General features: G+C 46.8%; 1 protein-coding gene across 4 annotated transcripts in view; it reads left to right on the top strand.

Annotated features, from left to right (window-relative positions):
• The window catches only part of LOC135203785 (NAD-dependent protein deacetylase Sirt6-like), a 52833-nt gene that overhangs the window by 20598 nt on the left and 12293 nt on the right, over nt 1-19942 (top strand). For 3 of the 4 annotated variants that reach the window (XM_064233761.1, XM_064233759.1, XM_064233760.1), the window contains 2 exons: nt 1870-2274; nt 18054-18181. In XM_064233761.1, the coding sequence (XP_064089831.1) occupies nt 2209-2274; nt 18054-18181 (194 nt within the window). In that variant the 5' untranslated portion in view covers nt 1870-2208. Of the gene's footprint in view, nt 1-1768; nt 2275-18053; nt 18182-19942 lie in introns of those variants that run through there. The other variant, XM_064233762.1, reaches the window with a different exon arrangement.

A 19942-nucleotide genomic window follows, 5' to 3' on the forward strand; every position in this document is an offset into this window, starting at 1 on the left:
GTCTAGAGCCCGGTATGTCATTATATTCCCGAGAGCTACCCAAAGTTTCCAGATCGTCACGGCAGCCTCTGAGGAATAAAACAACAAGAGTATTATTTAGTGGTCTTTACCATTCCAACCTTATCTTATCTTATCTGTATCGGAGAGCGATCGCAAATTCGTATACATCGGTGCTGGTACTAAGGCCGGTACGGAAAGGCATGGGGGGGGGGGGGGGGGGGGTGGGGGGACCCCGAGGGGGTGGGCGGATTGGAAACAGTTGGTTAGCCGCGCCAGCATTGTTGAATTAAGTTATTGCTTTTTGGGAATAATATCATTAACATATTAACAGCTTGGTAGATTAAATGAATAAAACCGTATCTATTTAAATACATTCACCACCTAATAATTCATTACCGGAAGAAACCGGTTCTTTTTGAACGGAGACATTGATAACACGAACTGTAAACGACTGTACTGTACCCTCCTCTCTCTCTCTCTCTCTCTCTCTCTCTCTCTCTCTCTCTCTCTCTCTCTCTCTCTCTCTCACAGGTTATTCTGGTATATGTGGAATGGCAGCAGCGCCACGGAAGCAATTGATAGATATGATATATAATATCGGTGCTAATGTTACGTCATTCAAATTCGATGTTGTCCCTTGGTCCCACCCGTGTTGTTTGTTTATTTGTTTTTGTAGTGTTGTTGTTGTTGTTATAAGGATTGTTTTTCATTGGGTTATTATTATTATTATTATTATTATTATTATTATTATTATTATTATTATTATTATTATTATTATTATCAAAGTTCTATTTTTGTGGTATAGAAAAATATGTTCTTGCCATTTTTATTATTAAAATCGTATGAATTATTATAGCGAATACATTATTATTATTCAGAGAGAGAGAGAGAGAGAGAGAGAGAGAGAGAGAGAGAGAGAGAGAGAGAGAGAGAGAGAGAGGAAGGAGAGAGAGCGAGAGAGAGAGAGGAGGGAGGAGGGAGAGGAGAGGAAGGGAGAGAGAGAGATCAATAATTATAAACAAATATTCTAATCAATATACGGCATTTGAAAATCCTTCATCGTACTGATGTGTATGGAATACCAGGTATAGTTTTTATGTAAGATATAGTGTAATGTATACACAGTTATTTAAAGCATTTCATCGAAAAAACCAATGAATAGCCCTATGATAACAAAACCAAGGCTAAGTCAATAATATCTGGTCCTTGTTTATATATGACAAGTCTTTTCTTAATATATTTAACGAGTTTATCACATTTCCAATGATGTTCTTTAGCAGATATTTCTCAAAAAATAATATATTGAAGATAAATGTCAAGATCTGATAATTAAAACTGGCCGGCCAACACGATCGCATTTTCTTGTTATTATTCATTACCATGATTTCGTGGACTATTATTCTAAAGATAAAATTAGGGTTTTACGTCAATATTCTGGTTAATTGAACAGTCATATCTGCAACTTATCTAATCGCAACCTGGTTGCAAAACTCGTCCAGTTGTGATTCTGTTTATGTCTTCTAAACTATAATCGAATATAGTAGTTATGCCTGAATACTTTAATTTATGGTACAAGTTAGAGACATAATCAGGAATTACGGTATACAATGTACACCATTATAAATTATTACAAGTAAACTTGAGGAATTAAGTAACCAGGAGACGGCGAATTCACGAGAAATCAAACAAAGGAAGCGATAAGCCATTTTGTATTCCACGAAGCTTATAATAAAGTCCCTCCTCGTGGCCAAGAGCCATTTTCCTTTGTCTCGTCTTCATTTTTGAAAGCGGTGCGGCCAAGTTCACATTTCCAATTCCATATCAATAAACGTATTCTAAATGGTTTCTCTTTCTTTGTGATGTAACCAGTGGGAGCGCTTTTGGAATCGGGTCGAGAATACGTCCCTTACCGAATCAACACCGCCATCTGAAACATGCCCACGTCGTCTAGAGCCCCGCTGGACCACCAAACTCCCGAAGTGAATAAACGACGGGAGAGCTTGAAATAATGATGTTCCGACTTTAAAAAACATTAATTTATAATTTTTCCTAAATGAATAAATAAATTTCGACCGTTTTCGTCGTTTCTATCCAATTTTTAAATGCCATTTTTATGACTCGCCCACGACGCTCGGCGATTTCGGACGCCGCCGTGTTGTTGACAATGGTGCCGCTCGCCGACCTCAGTTGAAGGAATAACTCTAGAAAATGTCTTGTAACTATGCCGAGGGCCTCAGCAAGTACGAAAATAAAGGGAAATTGGGATTACCCGAAGTGAGTGACCGCAGCTTTCGTCGTTTGTCGCCTCCCACGGCGATATATGTCTCTTTTCAGAGGAATACTAAGCAGGCTCGATCGCTCGTGTGTGTGCAACCGAAGTCTAGGCCTATGTGGATTTAGATCTTTATTCCTTATGGATATTCTGTATATGATTGATATTTTTAAGAGTATTTTCGATAAATATGTAGGAAATGGAAGGCTTTAGCGTGTTAAAATTAGGTTAATTGTCACCGAGGACTGTGTGCTAAGCTAGCTTAACCCTAGACTTTTGCTTACCTTAATACTACTGAATTTTGTATTGCTTTAGGCCTACGGGAGAATTTGCTTCAGTTAATCGACACAACAACATATTACTTGTTAATTGGGATGAATTACTAGCATGATTGCAGGGAATAGCGTGGGATGTTGCGTAGGCCTGATAAATTGAAACTAGTAAAAGCTTAGGGCTAACTAGGTAATTTTCTCATTGTAGATAGGACGGCATAGGCCTAGACCTCGGCTGTGTCCAAAGAAGACCTTTTTAGTTTCGGATCTAACTGCTTTTTATTCATGTTTAAGTCTCACCCACAACAAAGGCTTGTTAAGCATCAGTTTATGTAGGCTTTCCTGAAGATTTTACAAAAACTTGTATTGTGGTGTTTTTGTATGGCAACACTGCGTCCCGGGCTTTAGATAGTTACATTCAGTTTACATTCAATGATCATAATAATATCCTATTTCGAATATTAGCGGTGTAATTCGCATACAGTAAATTATTAAAACACTTTTCAGTTGCAAATGTACGCCCAGATATCCTTTTATTTACCTAAAACTTACACAGCGTAACTATTTAAAGCCCGGACCCAATTTTACCATACAAAACACCACACAGGCGTGTGGACGAGATTGAAAAAAAACAGAGTATAGATGTCTAGTGAAGTACCTAGTCCTATACTAGGCATATGCCCATTTTATTTGAATGCTTTTTGTCATGCGACATTATTCCTTCTTCCATTCGCTCTTCAAATCACATACCCTAACCTAAGTAGACTTTTAAATGTTCTTTAGCAATTAAGGAAAAACGATGATTCATGCTGACAGATTCTGGCAATGTGGTCACATCTATCTGGCCATGTAGGTTAACTGATGACCTAATTTGTAAATAAGACTGTATTATGTTTGTCTAGAGTTGACATAGGTTTTGAAATAGTGAAGCATATCTTTGCCTAGGATGTGGTTATTAATCATTAGCTAATATGTATGTGGAGGACAGTAGATATCAGGAGGTGCTGTAAGAAATATACATACTAATTGGATTGTTTTTCAAGGACCCTATCCCCGTAAGCAGAGAATGCAAATGGACACTATAATGGTATAAGAATGATTTTTGAACTTCACCCAACAGCCAATTTGTTCCGATACGTAATACAAACCATCGGTCCTTTAACAATAGGAAGTAGCTAGCGGCAGCTGGAACGGTCGTAAGCTTCGAACAGGGGAGACGGTAGTTAACTGCTTGTCCGATCGCTGGGAGGTAAACAAATCACTTTTGCTCTCGGCCGTGTGAGGGATAGGGACGTGCTCGTCATCGCTCTGCCCGCTTTGTCGTTTGCTTTGAGTATCAGCCCTCTTTTTCCTAGTGTAATTGAGAGTGTATGATTGTAAGTACATTACATTTCTTTTTTCATTGCAATAATGAGTGATCAAGAAATGGAGATTTCGCCGCGCCCCCCCAGTCGCCCGTAGAGTGTGTCCCGGGCTGGAGGGGCGTAAATGCGGCGGATTCAGATCATTTGTGGATGTGGATCCACACGAGGTTTGTACTCGGTGGTCGGGGGCGAGAATGCTCCCGCACCGAGCCATGTGTAAACATGTATGAATTGGTCCGAGGCGCAGTGGGTTTCTGTACGAGGGCAGGAAGAGACTTAGGCCGCCAAAGAAGTCATCGGAAAGTCCAGTGACTCCTTTGGTAATTGGACCACTTCGTCTTCTTTCCTGCCCCCCGGCCAGCCCCCACGTTTCGCGCCTTCCCCTGCGGGGGGGTTAGTCGGAGTCCTTCTCCTCTCTCGATCCGTCGAGTGTGGAGGAGGGCGCCCGCTACCCGGACGTCCAGTTGTATTCGGGGTCTTCCGTCCGCTCTGGTGGGGTTCTTCTCCCCCCAGGTGCGAGGAAACCCCTCGACTAAACCCGACTGTTGCTTCCGCAGGTGTGCCATCAGCGAAGGACGACCTGGGACAGGTGTGGGAGTCGCTGGGACTGCAGGAGTGCCTAGTATCCAGGGGTTGATTCAGCGGTTGGCGGGTCGGCAGTGGTCACTCATGGTACGGTAACCACTACCACTACCACATATCTACACCAGCGTATGGACATGCCACCGCACTTGGTGTATACACCACATGTAATGACGGTGACCACCCACGGCTGCAATACACAAACCTATTACTTGCCGTACCAAAGAGGACGGTGCCACCGCCACCTGGTTCTTTGTGTTGCCGACCCCGGACTTCCGCTGCCCCAAGAGTACCCCCTGGACCTGGACCTGCCGCCAGTGCCGCGAATGACGGTAGCTGCCTGACAGGACGCCTGGCTCTCCTGTGGTTCCTGCCAGTGCCTGCCGTACCTGTTGCTGTCCCTGCTGTTCCTTCCCTTTCAGATAATGTGCATGCTGTTCCTGCTGTTCCTGGACCTGTTCCTGTTGTTCCTGCTGTTGGTGGTGCTTGTCACAGTCTCAGGTCTTTCCGGACAGGTGCAGTCGGGCCCGGTGTTGCTTCGGCAACTGCCCCGGCTCCCTCCTGGATGGAAGACCTGACGTCTGTCCTGCGGAGCCTGGCGAAGAAGAAGAGGAAGAAGAGGAGGTGTCATCGTCGTCTTCGTCGTCTTCTTCGTCGTCTGCTGCCTCCTCTTCCCCTTCGACTTCTAAGGCTAAACAGCCGAAAAGAAGAAGAAGGCTGCCTCCTCCCCCCCCCTAAGAAGACTCCTTCGGGATCTTCTAAGGGCCGTCTCGCTCAGGCGAGTCGGGGAGCTCTTCTGCTGGTCCTCCTGTTCCTTCGGGAACGGGGCCCGTCTCTTCCTCTGCAAAGAAGAAGACGACGGGGACCAGAGGTTTGTACCAGCCTCGGCTGGTACGTCTCACCTGGTGGGTTAGCTTGGTCCTGCCGCTAAACCAGGTTCCGTCTCGGCCGCTTCTCGTTCGCGAGAAGACCGTTTACCGAGTGGACGCTCTTCCACAGGAGACCGTCCAGCCAAAGTCTTGACGTCCGAGCTCGCTCGCCGTCAAGACAGCGGCGCGGAGCAGAAGACTGGCGAGAGTCGTGCACACGACTCCTCGCCAGGCCAGTGGACGCTCTCGCAGCGACCAACTGGCTGCTCGGGTTGACGTGACGGTCGCTGACCAGCCACGGGTTGAGGCGAAGGGGAAGGGGTCCCCGACGGCGGCTGGAGGGGTACCAGCGGCTCGACGCGCCGAGAGGACGCTGGCCGGTCTCGCCGCGACAGAGAGCCTAGCAGGTCACCTGACCGCCGCTCCCATAGGGACGGGCGGAGAGCGGTAACCAGCAACAGCTCGCCTGACGCTAGAGATTAGCGCGACGTTCTCAGCCGAGCCTCTCGCCCCAGGCGAGCGGCAAGGCTAGGCCTGCTGCTCGATCCGCCACCGCGGGTGTTGACGATCAGCAGCAGCCCTCCACGCACGCTGGTGCCTGCCAGCGAGCGAGGAGGAGCGTCAGGTCTCCGCCTCCCGTACCTTCAACCTCCTCGGGCTACACCGGGAGGAGCGAGGGTACCGAGGAGTGATCACGAGAGGTGCGCCGCTCGCGATCCCGCTATGACGCCGTATGGCTCAGGCACGGTTTTAGGACGACCAGAACATACGCGCAAGTAGTTGAGGTGACCGTCAGGGGTCTGCCGCTGTTCCTCCTTCTGAAGGAGGAGTATCACGGGATCTGTTCTTGCTGGAGGGACTGGACGGTCCTACTCCACAAGACGCAGTCACTCCCGAGATACAGAGGAACTTTGCAGAGGTCATTAAGCTGATTCGTCAGCATAATGACCTTGCGGAAGGATCGCCGCTACCACCGGCAGAGCCCACGTCCCGGCTCGAGTCATTTTGGGGTCCCAAGAGGGAACCCAAAATGATGGTGGGGTTACCGCGATCAGAGCTTGCAGACTCAGTCCTGGATCAGGTTGAGAATCTCGTCTCAGGACGGGAGGATTCGCCCTGAAAAATCCGGACGGTTCTTCTAAGCTGCTTCCTCCCCCTCTACAGCGTCAGAGGCGATTCTACGTGCCTTCGGAAGACCCGATACTGCCGAAACAGGTTAACCCGGAGTTAGCGAGGCTGACTCCAGGTGTGTCCCTGCAGCAGCTCCTGTCGGCGACCTTCTGGTTCTCGCAGCAGGGAGGCACTTGCCCTGGAATCTACCGCTATGGCAAGCGTTACCTGGCAGTCTCTTGGTTTTTTGGATTTGTGGCGTCCCATCAACAATATCCAAAGTAGCGGCCGGCTCTGGGAGTTCTGCTCTCGAAGACGACGCTTCTTTCAGGAGACTGTGCCAGTCTGGAGGAAGAGCGATCTCTTACCTCGCCCATCAGACTGCTAACCCCTGTGGGCCCAACTTGGTTTCTTCGACGTAGGGACGCAGTCCTTACCCGAGTGACCAAGGGGGCGGGCGGGCGTGAGGCGGGCACCGGGCTTCGCAATGGACCAATTAGGAGTTCCCCAGCTCTCTTTCCCGGAGAGATGGTGGACGCTGCGGTGGAAAGGCGGCGCACTGATGACAGTGACCGCTTAGTTCACCAGGCAGTCTCGAAGGTTACTGGGCAATCTCGAGCGACTGCGGCCAAGCCAAAGAAAGCTTGGCTAGCGCTTCCACGCGGCGAAGACGGTTTGCACCGTCCAAACCCCGTGTGAAGACTCCTGCTGTTTCGACGTCTGCTAAAGGAGGCCGTAATCAGCCCTCCTCCCAACCCTCCTTTCCTTTCCCCGAGGTGGTGGTGGGAAGAAGTCGAAACGAGGAGGGAAACGCTAGGGACGGCGTTCCCCCTCACCTGCTGCCGGAAGTGGGGGGGTGCCTGGCGAGCCATTGGGCGACTTGGCAGCGCTACGGCGCCGAGAAACTGGATAGTAGACGTCCTTCGGGAGGGATATCTACTACCCTTCGAGTCTCGGGCCCCTCATCTCCAAACGGTCCATCTACAGACCTATGTCCGGGGATCAGCAAAGGACAACGCTCTTCGACAGGAGATCAAGACCATGCTGGCGAAACGAGCTGTAGAAATCGTGGAGGGACCAGTCACCGGGCTTTTACAGCCGCCTCTTCCTAGTGGAGAAGGCATCGGGGGGCTGGCGTCCGGTGATAGACCTCTCTCCTGAACGGCTTCGTTCGCACGACGCGGTTCACGATGGAGTCGGCACGATCGGTGCTCGACTCTATCAGGGGGAACGATTTCATGCTTTCAGTGGACTTGAAGGACGCGTATTTTCAAATACCCATCCATCAGTCCTCCAGAAAGTACCTCCGCTTCATCTTCGACGGGACGGTGTACCAATTCAGGGCACTTTGTTCGGTCTCTCAACCGCCCCACAGGTGTTCATCGCGAGTGTTCACTCTGGTGTCAGCTTGGGCCCATTCGCACGGGATACGTCTTCTGAGGTATCTCGACGATTGGCTAGTCCTGGCGAGCTCCCGCTCGCAGTTGCTACAGGACAGAGATCGACTCCTCAAGTTTTGTCGCGATCTGGGGATCGTGATAAACTACGAGAAGTCCGATCTCGAACCCAAGCAGAAGATGAAGTACCTGGGTATGCTGATAGACACGGTAGCAGGGCAGGTCTTTCCCGCAGACTTGCGTATCAGCAAATTCAGGGAGGCAGCCGGCCGGTTCCTGTCTCGGCAGGAACAGGCAGCACAGCAATGGCAAGTCGTGATCGGCCATCTGTCGTCACTCGAGAAGTTTAGTCCCTCACGGGCGTCTTCACCTGCGGTCTCTCCAGTGGAGGCTAAGGGAGAGTTGGTCTCAGGCAAGGATCCTCCTTATTTCTTTCCCGTGGCTCTCACGGACAAGGTGAGGCAGGACCTAGCCTGGTGGCTCGACGACAAGAACCTCTTAAGAGGAGTGCCAATACGCACTCCCCCCCTGGAGATGCTTCTGTTCTCAGACGCATCGACCGAGGGATGGGGCGCACACCTGGAGGTGTGAGGGACCATCACGAAAAGCACCTTCACATCAATGTCCTGGAACTCAAGGCGGCGTTCAACGCTCTCCGAGAATTTCAGGACCGCTTGGTGGGACACTCGGTGGTGTTGATGTGCGACAACACCACAGTAGTGGCATATGTCAACAAGCAGGGGGGGCTAGTGTCTCTTTCGCTCCATCAGTTGACGGTGCAGGTGCACGAGTGGGCCACGGCTCACTCGATAGAGCTGTCAGCACGCTACATTCCAGGCAAGAGGAATGTAGTAGCGGACAAGCTCAGCCGTCGGGATCAGGTGATAGGGACCGAATGGTCTCTACACCAAGACGTGGCGGAAAGGCTCTTCAACCTGTGGGGGCGACCGGTCGTAGACCTGTTCGCCACCCGGCACAACAGAAAACTTCAGGTTTTCTTTTCAGCCGTGCCGGACCCATGGGCAGCTGCAGAGGACGCTCTCCAACACCCCTGGGACAACCTCTTCGCCTACGCCTTTCCTCCCTTCTGTCTGATTCGGAAAGTGATCAGTCGAGCGCTGGTCACTCCCAATCTCAGAATGATCCTGGTGGCTCCCAAACGGCCTCAAGCCGTTTGGTATCCGGACCTGCTGGCTCTTCTTGCGGACGCACCGAGAGAGCTACACCCAATTGGCACAACCTTCTAGCCAGCCACACGTAGAATGGTACCACCAAGCAGTCCAGTCCCTTCAACTTTCACGGCTGGCTGTTATCCACCACTCTTGCGAACGAGAGGCTTTTCTCGTAGCGCAGCAACAGAGATGGCTGGACACGTCCGACAGTCCTCTGCAGCTGTGGTACCAGGGGAAGTGGGCCGTTCTTCTGGGGTTGGTGTCGTAGACAGGGTCTGTCTCCTCTCAGAGCCACTCTACAGCAGGTAGCGGATTTCCTCGTGTTTTCTTCGCCGAGAGAAAGCTCCTCTCAGTACCCACAGTAAAGGGATATAGAGCAGCACTGGCGCTCGTCCTAAAACTGAGGGGACTGGACATCTCGAACTCGTTCGAGATTTCCTTGCTATGAGGAGCTTCGAAAGGTCTTGCCCACCCAGGGAACTCAGGCCCCTGCGTGGATGTGACTCTCGTCCTTAGGAGTTTGACTCGAAGACCCTTCGAGCCACTCCGAGTCTCGTCAGACAGGGATCTGACCCTCAAGACCCTCTTCTTGCTGGCCCTGGCATCGGCGAAGAGAGTAGGGGAACTACATGGTCTTTCTTATGATGTTAAACACACCAGAGGCTGGGGATCTGTGAACGCTCGATTTCGTCCCGAACTTCGTAGCCAAGACTCAGAATCCGTCGATCCCTGACGACAGGTTCGAGTCTTTCACGATCCCCTCCCTTCTGGACTTCACCGATAACGATGCGGATGAGATGCTGCTTGTCCTGTGAGGGCGCTACGGCGCTATCTGAAGAGAACTCGACACCTCAGGCCTGGAGTGTCGACGCCTCTTCGTTAGCACTGGGGTTACCAAGAAAGAAGTTTCCAAAACAACACGCTTTCTTTCTGGCTGCGTGAGGTGATCAGGAGAGCGTACGAGGCTGATGGTAGCGACGACATCCGTACGCTCCGACCGAGAGCCCACGAAGTCAGAGGTATCGGACCCTCCTTAGCGTTCCGTAAGAACTTCTCCGTGGCGCAGGTCCTGAAGGCAGGTGTCTGGGCCAACCAGACCACCTTCACGTCCTTCTACCTTCGGGATATTGCCCACAAGTCCTTGGATACTTTTTCCTTGGGACCTGTGGTGGCTGCTCAACACGTTGTGTAAGCTTACCCAGCACCCGAGCAGGCAGAACAGCATCGATTCCTGGTATGACTGGGAGAATGAATGTGCGAATGAGAGAGTGACTGGCTTCTCTTCACCATCTTTCTCTACCTCTACCTGTGGGCAGAGGGATACGGTCGTTACCACGCTGGAAGGGAGTCAGATGCAGGTAAGCTACTCAACCGAGCTCCATCCTATCTCTTTAACTAGAGATAGGAGTGTATATCCACCACTTTCTCCAACAAGGGGGAGGAAGTGGATGCCTACATGAGACAAACCCATACTTTATATTTGCTCATGTACAGGAAAAGTTCTTACAATGCTGGTACGAAGAGATACGCTTGCCTCTCTCTTAGTACTCGGCCCAGAGGTCTGACCATTGATCCTGCGGTGCACACCCCGATCAATCGGACAGAGGCTTGGATCCCTCCCTCGCTCTTACGACCAGGGAGGCATTCCGGGGATGGACGAACACCAGTCTGTTCATCTAAAAGACTCAGATTCCTCAGTCTTCCTATTGTTAAAGGACCGATGGTTTGTATTACGTATCGGAACAAATGACAATTTGTCGAAAATTGCATTTTGTTCATGAAACTTACCTGACAGATATATATATAGCTGTATTTTCTGAAGTCCGACAGAATTTAAAAATTCGCGGCACACGCAGTGGGCGGCCAGGTGGTAGTACCCATTCCCGCCGCTGGGAGGCGGATATCAGGAACTATTCCCATTTTCTATTCATATTTTTTTCTGTCGCCGGTCGGTAAACAAACTGTTTACAGACCTCCGCCTAGGATTTTGAAACTTCATTAGCCACTTAAGTATCCTAATTATTCTTTCGATTATTAACTTGGATTTGTGGCTAGGCATACGCTATCGTAAATTTTTTCATTGCATTTGATGTCTGAAGCTAGTTAGCCTAGTTTCAGACTTTGTTGTCTGCATGGTAAGGTGAGGCTACCGTAACTTTCGGTAGACACTCGCTTAGTATATATGACGTTTACATGTTTTCTTTGCATAAGGTAATTAGTGTAATGTGTGACTGATTACGGAAAGAAGGAGGATTCAATTACGCATTTTAGAGCGTGTTAGAATCAGGCAGTTTTCCTCCACAGTAAACAGAAGTTAGAAATAATGAACCTTCTAACCTCCTGTAGATTTTATTTTGCCTAACCCTGTGGTATGGCTTACGAGCTAGAATAAGTGTCTGCTAAAGGATTACATCAAGTAATCTTAGACTAAAGTGCTCGCTCTCCAACCAGTGTTGTGAAGTGTAGTGCCCCTTGTGTTGTGGAGGGGGCGTCAGATCGGCCCCATAATGCCTCTAGGCCTGGACCTCTGTCGGACTCCCAGGACTCAGGGAGAGGGCATGTCGAAAGCCGCAAGAGGGTTACGGGGGCTCCCCCACCGATCTGGCGTCCCTTCGGCAGAACCTGTTGACTCTTCCCAGGCTGCTAAAGATCGTGCACGTGCGCGAATCTTGAAAGATTGCTTCTCGTCCCTCGAGGCGTCCTCCCCCACACAGGGGTTGGAGTTCTCGGAAGGACTCGCGCCCCCTAAAGAAGCTTTAGAGAAGAGGACGCTTCTCGTCCTCTCTCTCGCTCACGAGAGGATGAGAGAGTAAAGAGACCACATTTTCCCTTTTAGAAGAATGCAACTGGCTCTTCCTAAGGGACATTTAAGGAGGCTCATTCGATCTTACCAGAAGAGCCATAATGATTTGAGCCTCCTGCGAGAACGCTCATGTATATCATCATTTATACATTATTAAGGAGGCTCATTCATCTTGCCAGAAGAGTGATTTGAGCCTCCTGCGAGTGAACGCCTCATGTATACATCATGTATACATTATTAAGGAGGCTCATTCATCTTGCCAGAAGAGTGATTTGAGCCTCCTGCGAGTGAACGCTCATGTATATCACTTATACATTATTAAGGAGGTTCATTCATCTTGCCAGAAGAGTGATTTGAGCCTCCTGCGATGAACGCTCATGAAGTTAGAGCTGTTTCAACCTCGCTAGCATTCCAAAATAATTTGGTAATCAAGGACATTCTTGATTCCACCTTTTGGAGGAGCAACTCAGTATTCGTCTCCTCTCCTCATTGCGCTCCGTATACGTTATGTAACGTTCGCTTTACTTCGATAAAGCAAGCTGATAAGTTTGACGGCGGCAAGCTGCTTTGCACAGTCAAACAACTTATGTCTCTGGTCGGCATAAGAAGGGCAATTTAGACGTGAGGAAGCTTTTGGAGGTGCTCGACGTCCTATAAGTAGAGACATTCTCCAGGACGCTCGGCAAGCACCTTGCGGAAGACGAAAGCATACGTCTTCCTTTAGTGTTCACACTCTTCAGGAGCAGCGTGCGGCTCTCCATGGAGACTCGCATGAGGGACGTTCCCTTAAAAAATATTCAATGTCATACGCAAAACGCTGTTCGTCATAAACATTGAGATGTTGGCAAGGTCGCTCGCCAGGACGCCTCTTGGCGGGCCTTGCATGCATCAAGGCGCTCAAACGAGTTCCTCTCTGAACCGTCGTTCAGAAGACTTGGTGTTCTCTGCTCAGACACTCTCGTAGCTGGACGCTTTCCAGGACGCTAAGCAGGACGCTTTTGAGGACGCTCGGCAGGAAGCTTTTGAGACGCTCAGCAGGACGCTTTCCAGCACGCTTTTGAGGACCGCTCAGCAGGACGCTTTTGTGGACATTCGCCAGGACGCTTCGGTGGAAGCTCGGCAGGACGCTAGCGAGGACGCTACGCCAGGACGCTAGCGAGGACGCTCGCCAGGACGCTAGCGAGGACGCTCGCCAGGACGCTAGCGAGGACGCTTTTGAAGACGCTCGGCATCCTACACGTCATGACGCTCGGTAGAGCACTTGCCAGGACGGTTCTTCAGAACGATAGGCGTCCTACGCATCAAGACGTTCGGCAGGATTCCTGCAAGAACGCTCTTCAAAGAGGGGCGGTCGTCGAAGTAGAGGAAGGCGAGTTGGTCTCGTCAAGATGTCTACTTCGCTTTCTACGAAGGGAGCGTTCAATAGAATCCATCACTTGATGAATTCCAGGAAAACTGTAAGCAGATTTCGGTGTCATAAAACGCCTCGTCTGCTTTCGGGATTGCGCTGCCGAAGGGGAACATTAAGGTCCTTCCTGTCGTAAGCCCAGTCTCTAATCAGGATCCTGCCCCTTCCTCGATTTCTGCGGGAATCGGGAAAAACTATATGCTCGAATTCCTGGATACTTTCTGTCATGTAAATGGGTTAGTTCTCATTGACAAAGATCTCATAACATTTTATCGCTTAAGCGGATAAGTAACAAATTTCGGAAGAGCTCTCATTCATTTTCAGAACCGAACGTGGACAGTCGTTTTCCTTTCTTTCTCTCTTCCTCGTCCAGGAAAGATGTAGTAGAGAATTCCGAGGTTCAAATTACTACAATACGTAGTTTTATCTTTGCGTCATTTTGCTAACGCATGGGTCGAGTCATATACGCATATCGTATTTACCTCTGCGGATAGAAGCCGAAGAACTGTTGTTCTAATGTATTTATTTGACACTCCCTTCAACCTTCCAAAGAGTTTTCGGGAGTAAGACAACTCTTCAGGTATTGTTACGACAACACCAACTCAGCTTTCTGTATTTAGCGAATTCTGTTTCGTTTAAATAGGCCTGCTTGAGAGTTCCCTTTTGCTCGATATCATACCTATTCCTTCGTAAAGGGAGTAGGCTGGCAACTCAGGCAGATAGATTCTGTTCTCCATTGAAGCTTTCCTTCGAGGAAGACTTCTCCTTCACTCTTTTTGATAGAGATCGAAGGTGGTCGATCTCCAATCCTTATTTTGTTTTCTTTAAGGAAAGAATTTAGGATGGAGATCGTTGTTCAGAATACTATAAATATACTACGTATATTAACCTCGCGACATGATTCTACTAAGCAGTTGAATTGTCCGAGGGGTAGGCGCATATCCTAGTTATTCTACGGATTGCGACTTAGACGAGAAGTATTCTAAATTGAACTTGCAACATCAACTCAGCTTCTGTATTTAGCGAATTTTGTTTCGTTTAAATATGCCTGCTTGAGAGTTTCCTTTGGCTCGATAATTTCATACCTATCCCTTCGTAAAAGGAGTAGCTGGCAACTCAGGCATATAGTGCGAGACGATGATCAAGGCTGCTGTTACTGTGATCTACGCAGTACCGGCTAGCTCGGTGTCATGCCCGGTTGGTTACGTCTCTCTCCCTTGCGGGAATGGCTTAATAAACCGTCTCTTTGCCCTACAATCATGGATTTTAGCCTCGGGTTGAGGAAATTTCTAGTAATCTTGAATGATCATACCTGCCGTTTACTTAGAAAATTTCAACAAGATATCTCTTATACTTGTTAGGTGCGGGTTTACCGCACGGTAACATTCTGTACGAATCTACTGCGGCATAGCACTATAATAATGCTCTCCTGCTTATGCAAAGCGCAGCCTTATTTAGGGAAGGAAGCAGGTCTGATGTGAGGGAATGGATGAGTTTGCTGGGGACCATTTCCTCGCTGGAGAAGCTTGTTTTCCTGAATAAACAGCAATTCAGACCTCTACAAATTTTCCTCACGAAGAAATTGGAATAACATCAAAGATCTTGTAATTCTAATTTTCTCTCAACGGCTTGAGGATCACCTCAGGTGATAGCTGAGAGGGTGCCAGACATCCGAACAGAGAACAGATGTTCTGGCACATTGTCTGAAAGAATTGGAAGCCAAATTAGTCGGCTTTCCAGTTCCTCGAAGGGTGAGGTTGGATCGAGTGGCCCAAATTCATCTCGGATAATTTCTCAGCTCTCTCATAGCTCGAGAAGAGAGAATTGGTTATGGGCTTGGGCACGGAACGTAACGATCCTCAATAGGTTCGTTAATCTAGTGCACGTCCGTGGGGGTCTTCTCGATCGAAGGCAACAACTACTGACGTCTGAGTAATCCTCACTTAGAAGTATGTCGAAAGTGAGGAGAGACTGAGGGAGTCCTTTCGTTAAGTTTTTTCGTAATATTGAAGGACGAAGGAGCTTCCTCTTAAGTTGTTACCTTATTCATGATCCTAGAGGATTAGCTTTAGTCGCCACATGTTGGCCTCTAAGAGGTTGGATTCACAGAGGTCAGGTAATTCAGCGAATTTTCAAAGACCCTTCCCGAGAGAATCGGTGTAATCAAACATCGTCACTTAGTGAAGTATCAATATCTCTCCTCTCTGAGTCTGAAAGCGTTCAGACTATCGAGAAGCGATAAGATCTTCAAGATTAATGGCAGTCTCTTGGCCAAGGCAAAGCAGTGCTGCCTATTTTCAGTTCTCAATCGGAGGGGGCCGTTTCTGGAGATAGTGAAGGAAATGACTGTTCCTCCACCTCCACCTCTGTGAATTTCGTTATGGTTCTATCTTTCCAGTATGAAGTATGAGATAAGATAGAAGTCCTAACTGTTGTAGAATATGCAAATATGTTGTTGACGGCCTCTAGGCTCAGAGATTCGGTTCTGTCAAACAACAAAGCTTCACGATCTTTGAGGTCTGTGGAGATCTTGTATTCTCTGGATCAAAGGTTCCGCATGGAACTTAGACGTAGTCTGAGTTTCTGATGCCAAAAGCATTCGAACCTATCCTTTCTGCGAACTTAATACACGTGACCAGAAAGGCTAATATTCTAACCGCTTTAGCCACGGCAAGGAGGGTTAGTGAGGTTTTAGCCATCATCAGAGGTTTTGGCTTTAAAGGACATAATGCGGTCTGTCCGCTAAGCCTTCCGTTCTTGATAAGAACGAAAAACCTGTCTGACCATTGACCCGAAGGCTTGGAGACCAAGGGTATGGCACAAATTATTGGGCAAGGGCAGTAGAGAGTCCTGTTGCCCTGTAGGGTCTCTCAAGTTTTATCTTGATAAAACTATAGAAAGTCAAGGTCAACAGACAATCTGCGGTGTTCCGTAAAAAGACCAGACTAGTTCATGTCAAGAACACCTGGCATGATAGCCAAGGAGTTCTTTTAAGAGGTCTCATTCATTATGTTTGCATAAAGATTTGAGATTTTTTCTTAATACAATGCTCAAGAGGTGAGGGCGCGGGCTCGGAAGCATTTCAAACAGAGCATGACACTCAGTAAACTCCTGAGTGCCCACGCTTTTGCGAAGCAACTTCTGGGTTCGCTTCACACTCCCGACAATCTGCGGTGTTCCGTAAAAAGACCAGACTGGTTCATGTCCACGAACACCCTGGCATTATAGCCAAGGAGTTCTTTTAAGAGGTCTCATTCATTATGTTTGCATAAAGATTGAGATTTTTTCTTAATATGAATTGCTCAAGAGGTGAGGGCGCGGCCTCGGAAGCATTCAACAGAGCATGACATCAGTAACATCTGAGTGCCCACGCTTTAGCGAAGCAACTCGTGTTCGCTTCACACTCCCGACGGGATGTGAAGACGACATTTCAGATCCGTAAGTCGCTAGGACCATACATATCCGTAGATATATTATTGGGTGCAAGAGGCAACACGAATCCTATCCTATAGAAAAGGGATAGGTGTGCTTTTAACTTTGAAGGGTTGGTCGCTTGAGGCGCGTTCCTTCTCTTTAGCCTAGAAGTTATGGAACTAACTTTGATAGGTTAGGTCAGGTGGTGGTTTTAGCTTCGGTGCCCTCAAAAGTATGGTCATATGGTCTAGTCACATTGTGGTCACGCCCCCGTGACAGATCATCTAGAGCGCACCAGCATTACAGGTCTCTACCTCGCTGGCAAACTCTAGTAACGCAGAAGCAGACTTTGGTGACAGTAATCACGAAGTCGGCTATGCTAACAGGTCAGGAACCAAGATGTATATCATCTACTTATTTAGTTTCCCAAAATCCTATTCTGTCTCTTCCCACCATCCGAAGGTGGGATTCAGCTATATATATCTGTCAGGTAAGTTTCATGAACAAAATGTTATTGTTATAATACAATTAAGTTTGTTCATACTTACCTGGCAGATATATATAATTAAAGTGCCCACCCACCTCCCCTCAGGAGACAGTGGCACTGATAAAATATGAATAGAAAATGGGAATAGTTCCTGATATCGCCTCCCAGCGGCGGAATGGGTACTACCACCTGGCCGCCCACTGCGTGTGCCGCGAATTTTTAAATTCTGTCGGACTTCAGAAAATACAGCTATATATATATCTGCCAGGTAAGTATGAACAAAACTTAATTGTATTATAACAATAACATTTTTCCTAACTATACAAACCTGAGGTCCTTTACATATAGTCTCTCCTCATGCCACCCCTCACTCTGCGTATTTTGCATGGGCCAAAAGCAAAAGTGATTTGTTTACCTCCCGCGCGACGATCGGACAAGCAGTTAACTACCGTTCTCCCCTTGTTCGAAGCTTACGACCGTTCCAGCTGCCGCTAGCTACTTCCTATTGTTAAAGGACCTCAGGTTTGTATAGTTAGGAAAAATGCAATTTTCGACAAATTGTCATTTCAAGGCGGTTTAGGTTGTGTTCATGATTTTATTTCTGTCGTATTGTTTGGCAGATATATATCTCGACATAGAGGTTGATACTGGAGGTTTGTAGTAAATGTTGGTTTGTATGTCAAGGTACACTGACCTTTATTGAGAGGGAGGGTCCACATAAGAATGTTTGATTGCTAAGCAACAAAGTTTAGAAAAATGTCCCCATTTAGCAAAATTTTTGAAAAGTTTATCAGTGTTTGTCTTCGTAGAAGTTACTGATGTAGACAAGGGAAAAAAATTTTTTCTGAAACATACAGGAATTGAATTGTATCATTTTCACTTATGTCAACAATACTTTTCCAGAAATTCGATACCCCAGAAGATGTAACTCGGAAGGTGCGGTTATTGGCCGAATGGGTGAAAGATTCAAAACATACAGTTTTTCATACTGGTGCTGGCATCAGCACTTCAGCCGGCATACCAGATTTTAGGTAGGTGATTTTTTGTATTTTGAATGTGACAGTACACTATAGTCGATTCATTTAAGGTAGATTCATGCGCCTACGAGACGTTTGTTTGGCGGCCTCTGATTGGCTGGTACCGGGAGGTAGGCCGCTCGCTCAGTATTATCATTTTCTACTGTGGCTTAGAAAACTAGCAATATTATGTTTATATTTCTTCAATCAACTCACGCTTTGCTCAAGATAGGAAAATTTTGGTCATACCATAGGATTCGGTATTAATTGTACAACTAAGTCATCTTTTCCTGAAATCAATAAGATAAAACACAAAGGAATTACAACGAGTAAAAGTGAAAAGAGAAGCATTTAATTCTTTATTACCTGTTTTTATTTATCATCGGATTTTGCATCATTAACGCGATTAAAATAAAATAAAACTTGTGTTTTCATACAACAAATTCACCCTGAATACGCTGGTGCTTTCAGATTTTGGATGCGTGTAAAATGTGAGGAGAAAGTGGAGAATATGTCTTATTATGTTGCACCAGTAAATGATTCAAGTTTGACGGTATTGCTGAGAAAATGAGATCTGCAAGGCGTTGTCGTTGCGTTTTTCGTATCAGCGAGAGATTTGAGTTGCCAATTAGTGATATAAAAGGTTGCAGTTTCGACAATATTTACCATGTTATATATTACATTTTTCTGAAAATAAATCACAGAATTTCCATTATAACTGTCGAATATTTTAAATCCAATATCATATAATATGTCTGGGCATATCTGATAAGGAAAAAAAAAAATAATAATAATCAGGTGGATGCATCTGGTATCATTAGCTCAGACCCATGCGGGCCGCGGAGAATTCAATCCAGCAAAGAAGTTGAACTCTGTGGAAAGACGACTTCACACTCGTCAACTCAGCCTAAACTTTAATCAGGTTGTTTCAAAACATTGTTTCTAATTTTATTTTATGAATATATTTTCAATGAAAGAGACTCAGAGACCTATTGAGTGATGAAATAATAATCTCAGTGAAATAATAACAGCAAATAATTAAGAAAAGATGATTCATATCAGGCTGAGTCAAGCTACGGATGCCAAAATAATAAGACATATTCTTCATTTTCTCTTCACATATTACACGCATCCAAAATCTGAAAGCACCAGCGTATTCAAGGTGATTTTATTGTAAGAACATACAAGTTTTAATTCATCTTGATTGTATGACTTATTAAAAATCCGATGATAAATAAAAACAGGTGTAAAGATTGAAATTTTTCTCTTCACTTTTACTCGTTGTAATTCCTTTGTGTTTTATCTAATTGGTTTCAAGGAAAAGATTATTTAATTGTACAATTAATACCGAATCCTTTGGTATGACCAAAACTTTATTATCTTTTGGAAAACGTGAGATAAATGAAGAAATATAAACATACTGCATGCTTTCTAAGTCACAGACGAAAATATGACACAATGAGCGAGCGGCCTACCTCCTGGTACCAGCCAATCAGAGGCCGCCAAACAAACGTCTCGTAGGCGCAAGAATCTACCTTAAATGAATCGACTATAGTATTGAGTTATTGTATTCCTATTAATGTAGATACTCTCTAGTTATGTGAGGACTCAACAAAGCCCAGTGGCCTCTTGTTATTCATTTCACTATATAATCGATTTATGCTACTGTTAGCTTAACTAATCTTGAATGTTGTTCAGTTATTCTTGCTAGGGATTATAATGTACAGTACAGCACAGCACATTGCTTTTTAACAAAGATAGTATGGTACTTTATTG

Source organism: Macrobrachium nipponense, chromosome 36 (assembly GCF_015104395.2).
Source record: "Macrobrachium nipponense isolate FS-2020 chromosome 36, ASM1510439v2, whole genome shotgun sequence".
Classification (NCBI taxonomy): Eukaryota; Metazoa; Arthropoda; class Malacostraca; order Decapoda; family Palaemonidae; genus Macrobrachium; species Macrobrachium nipponense.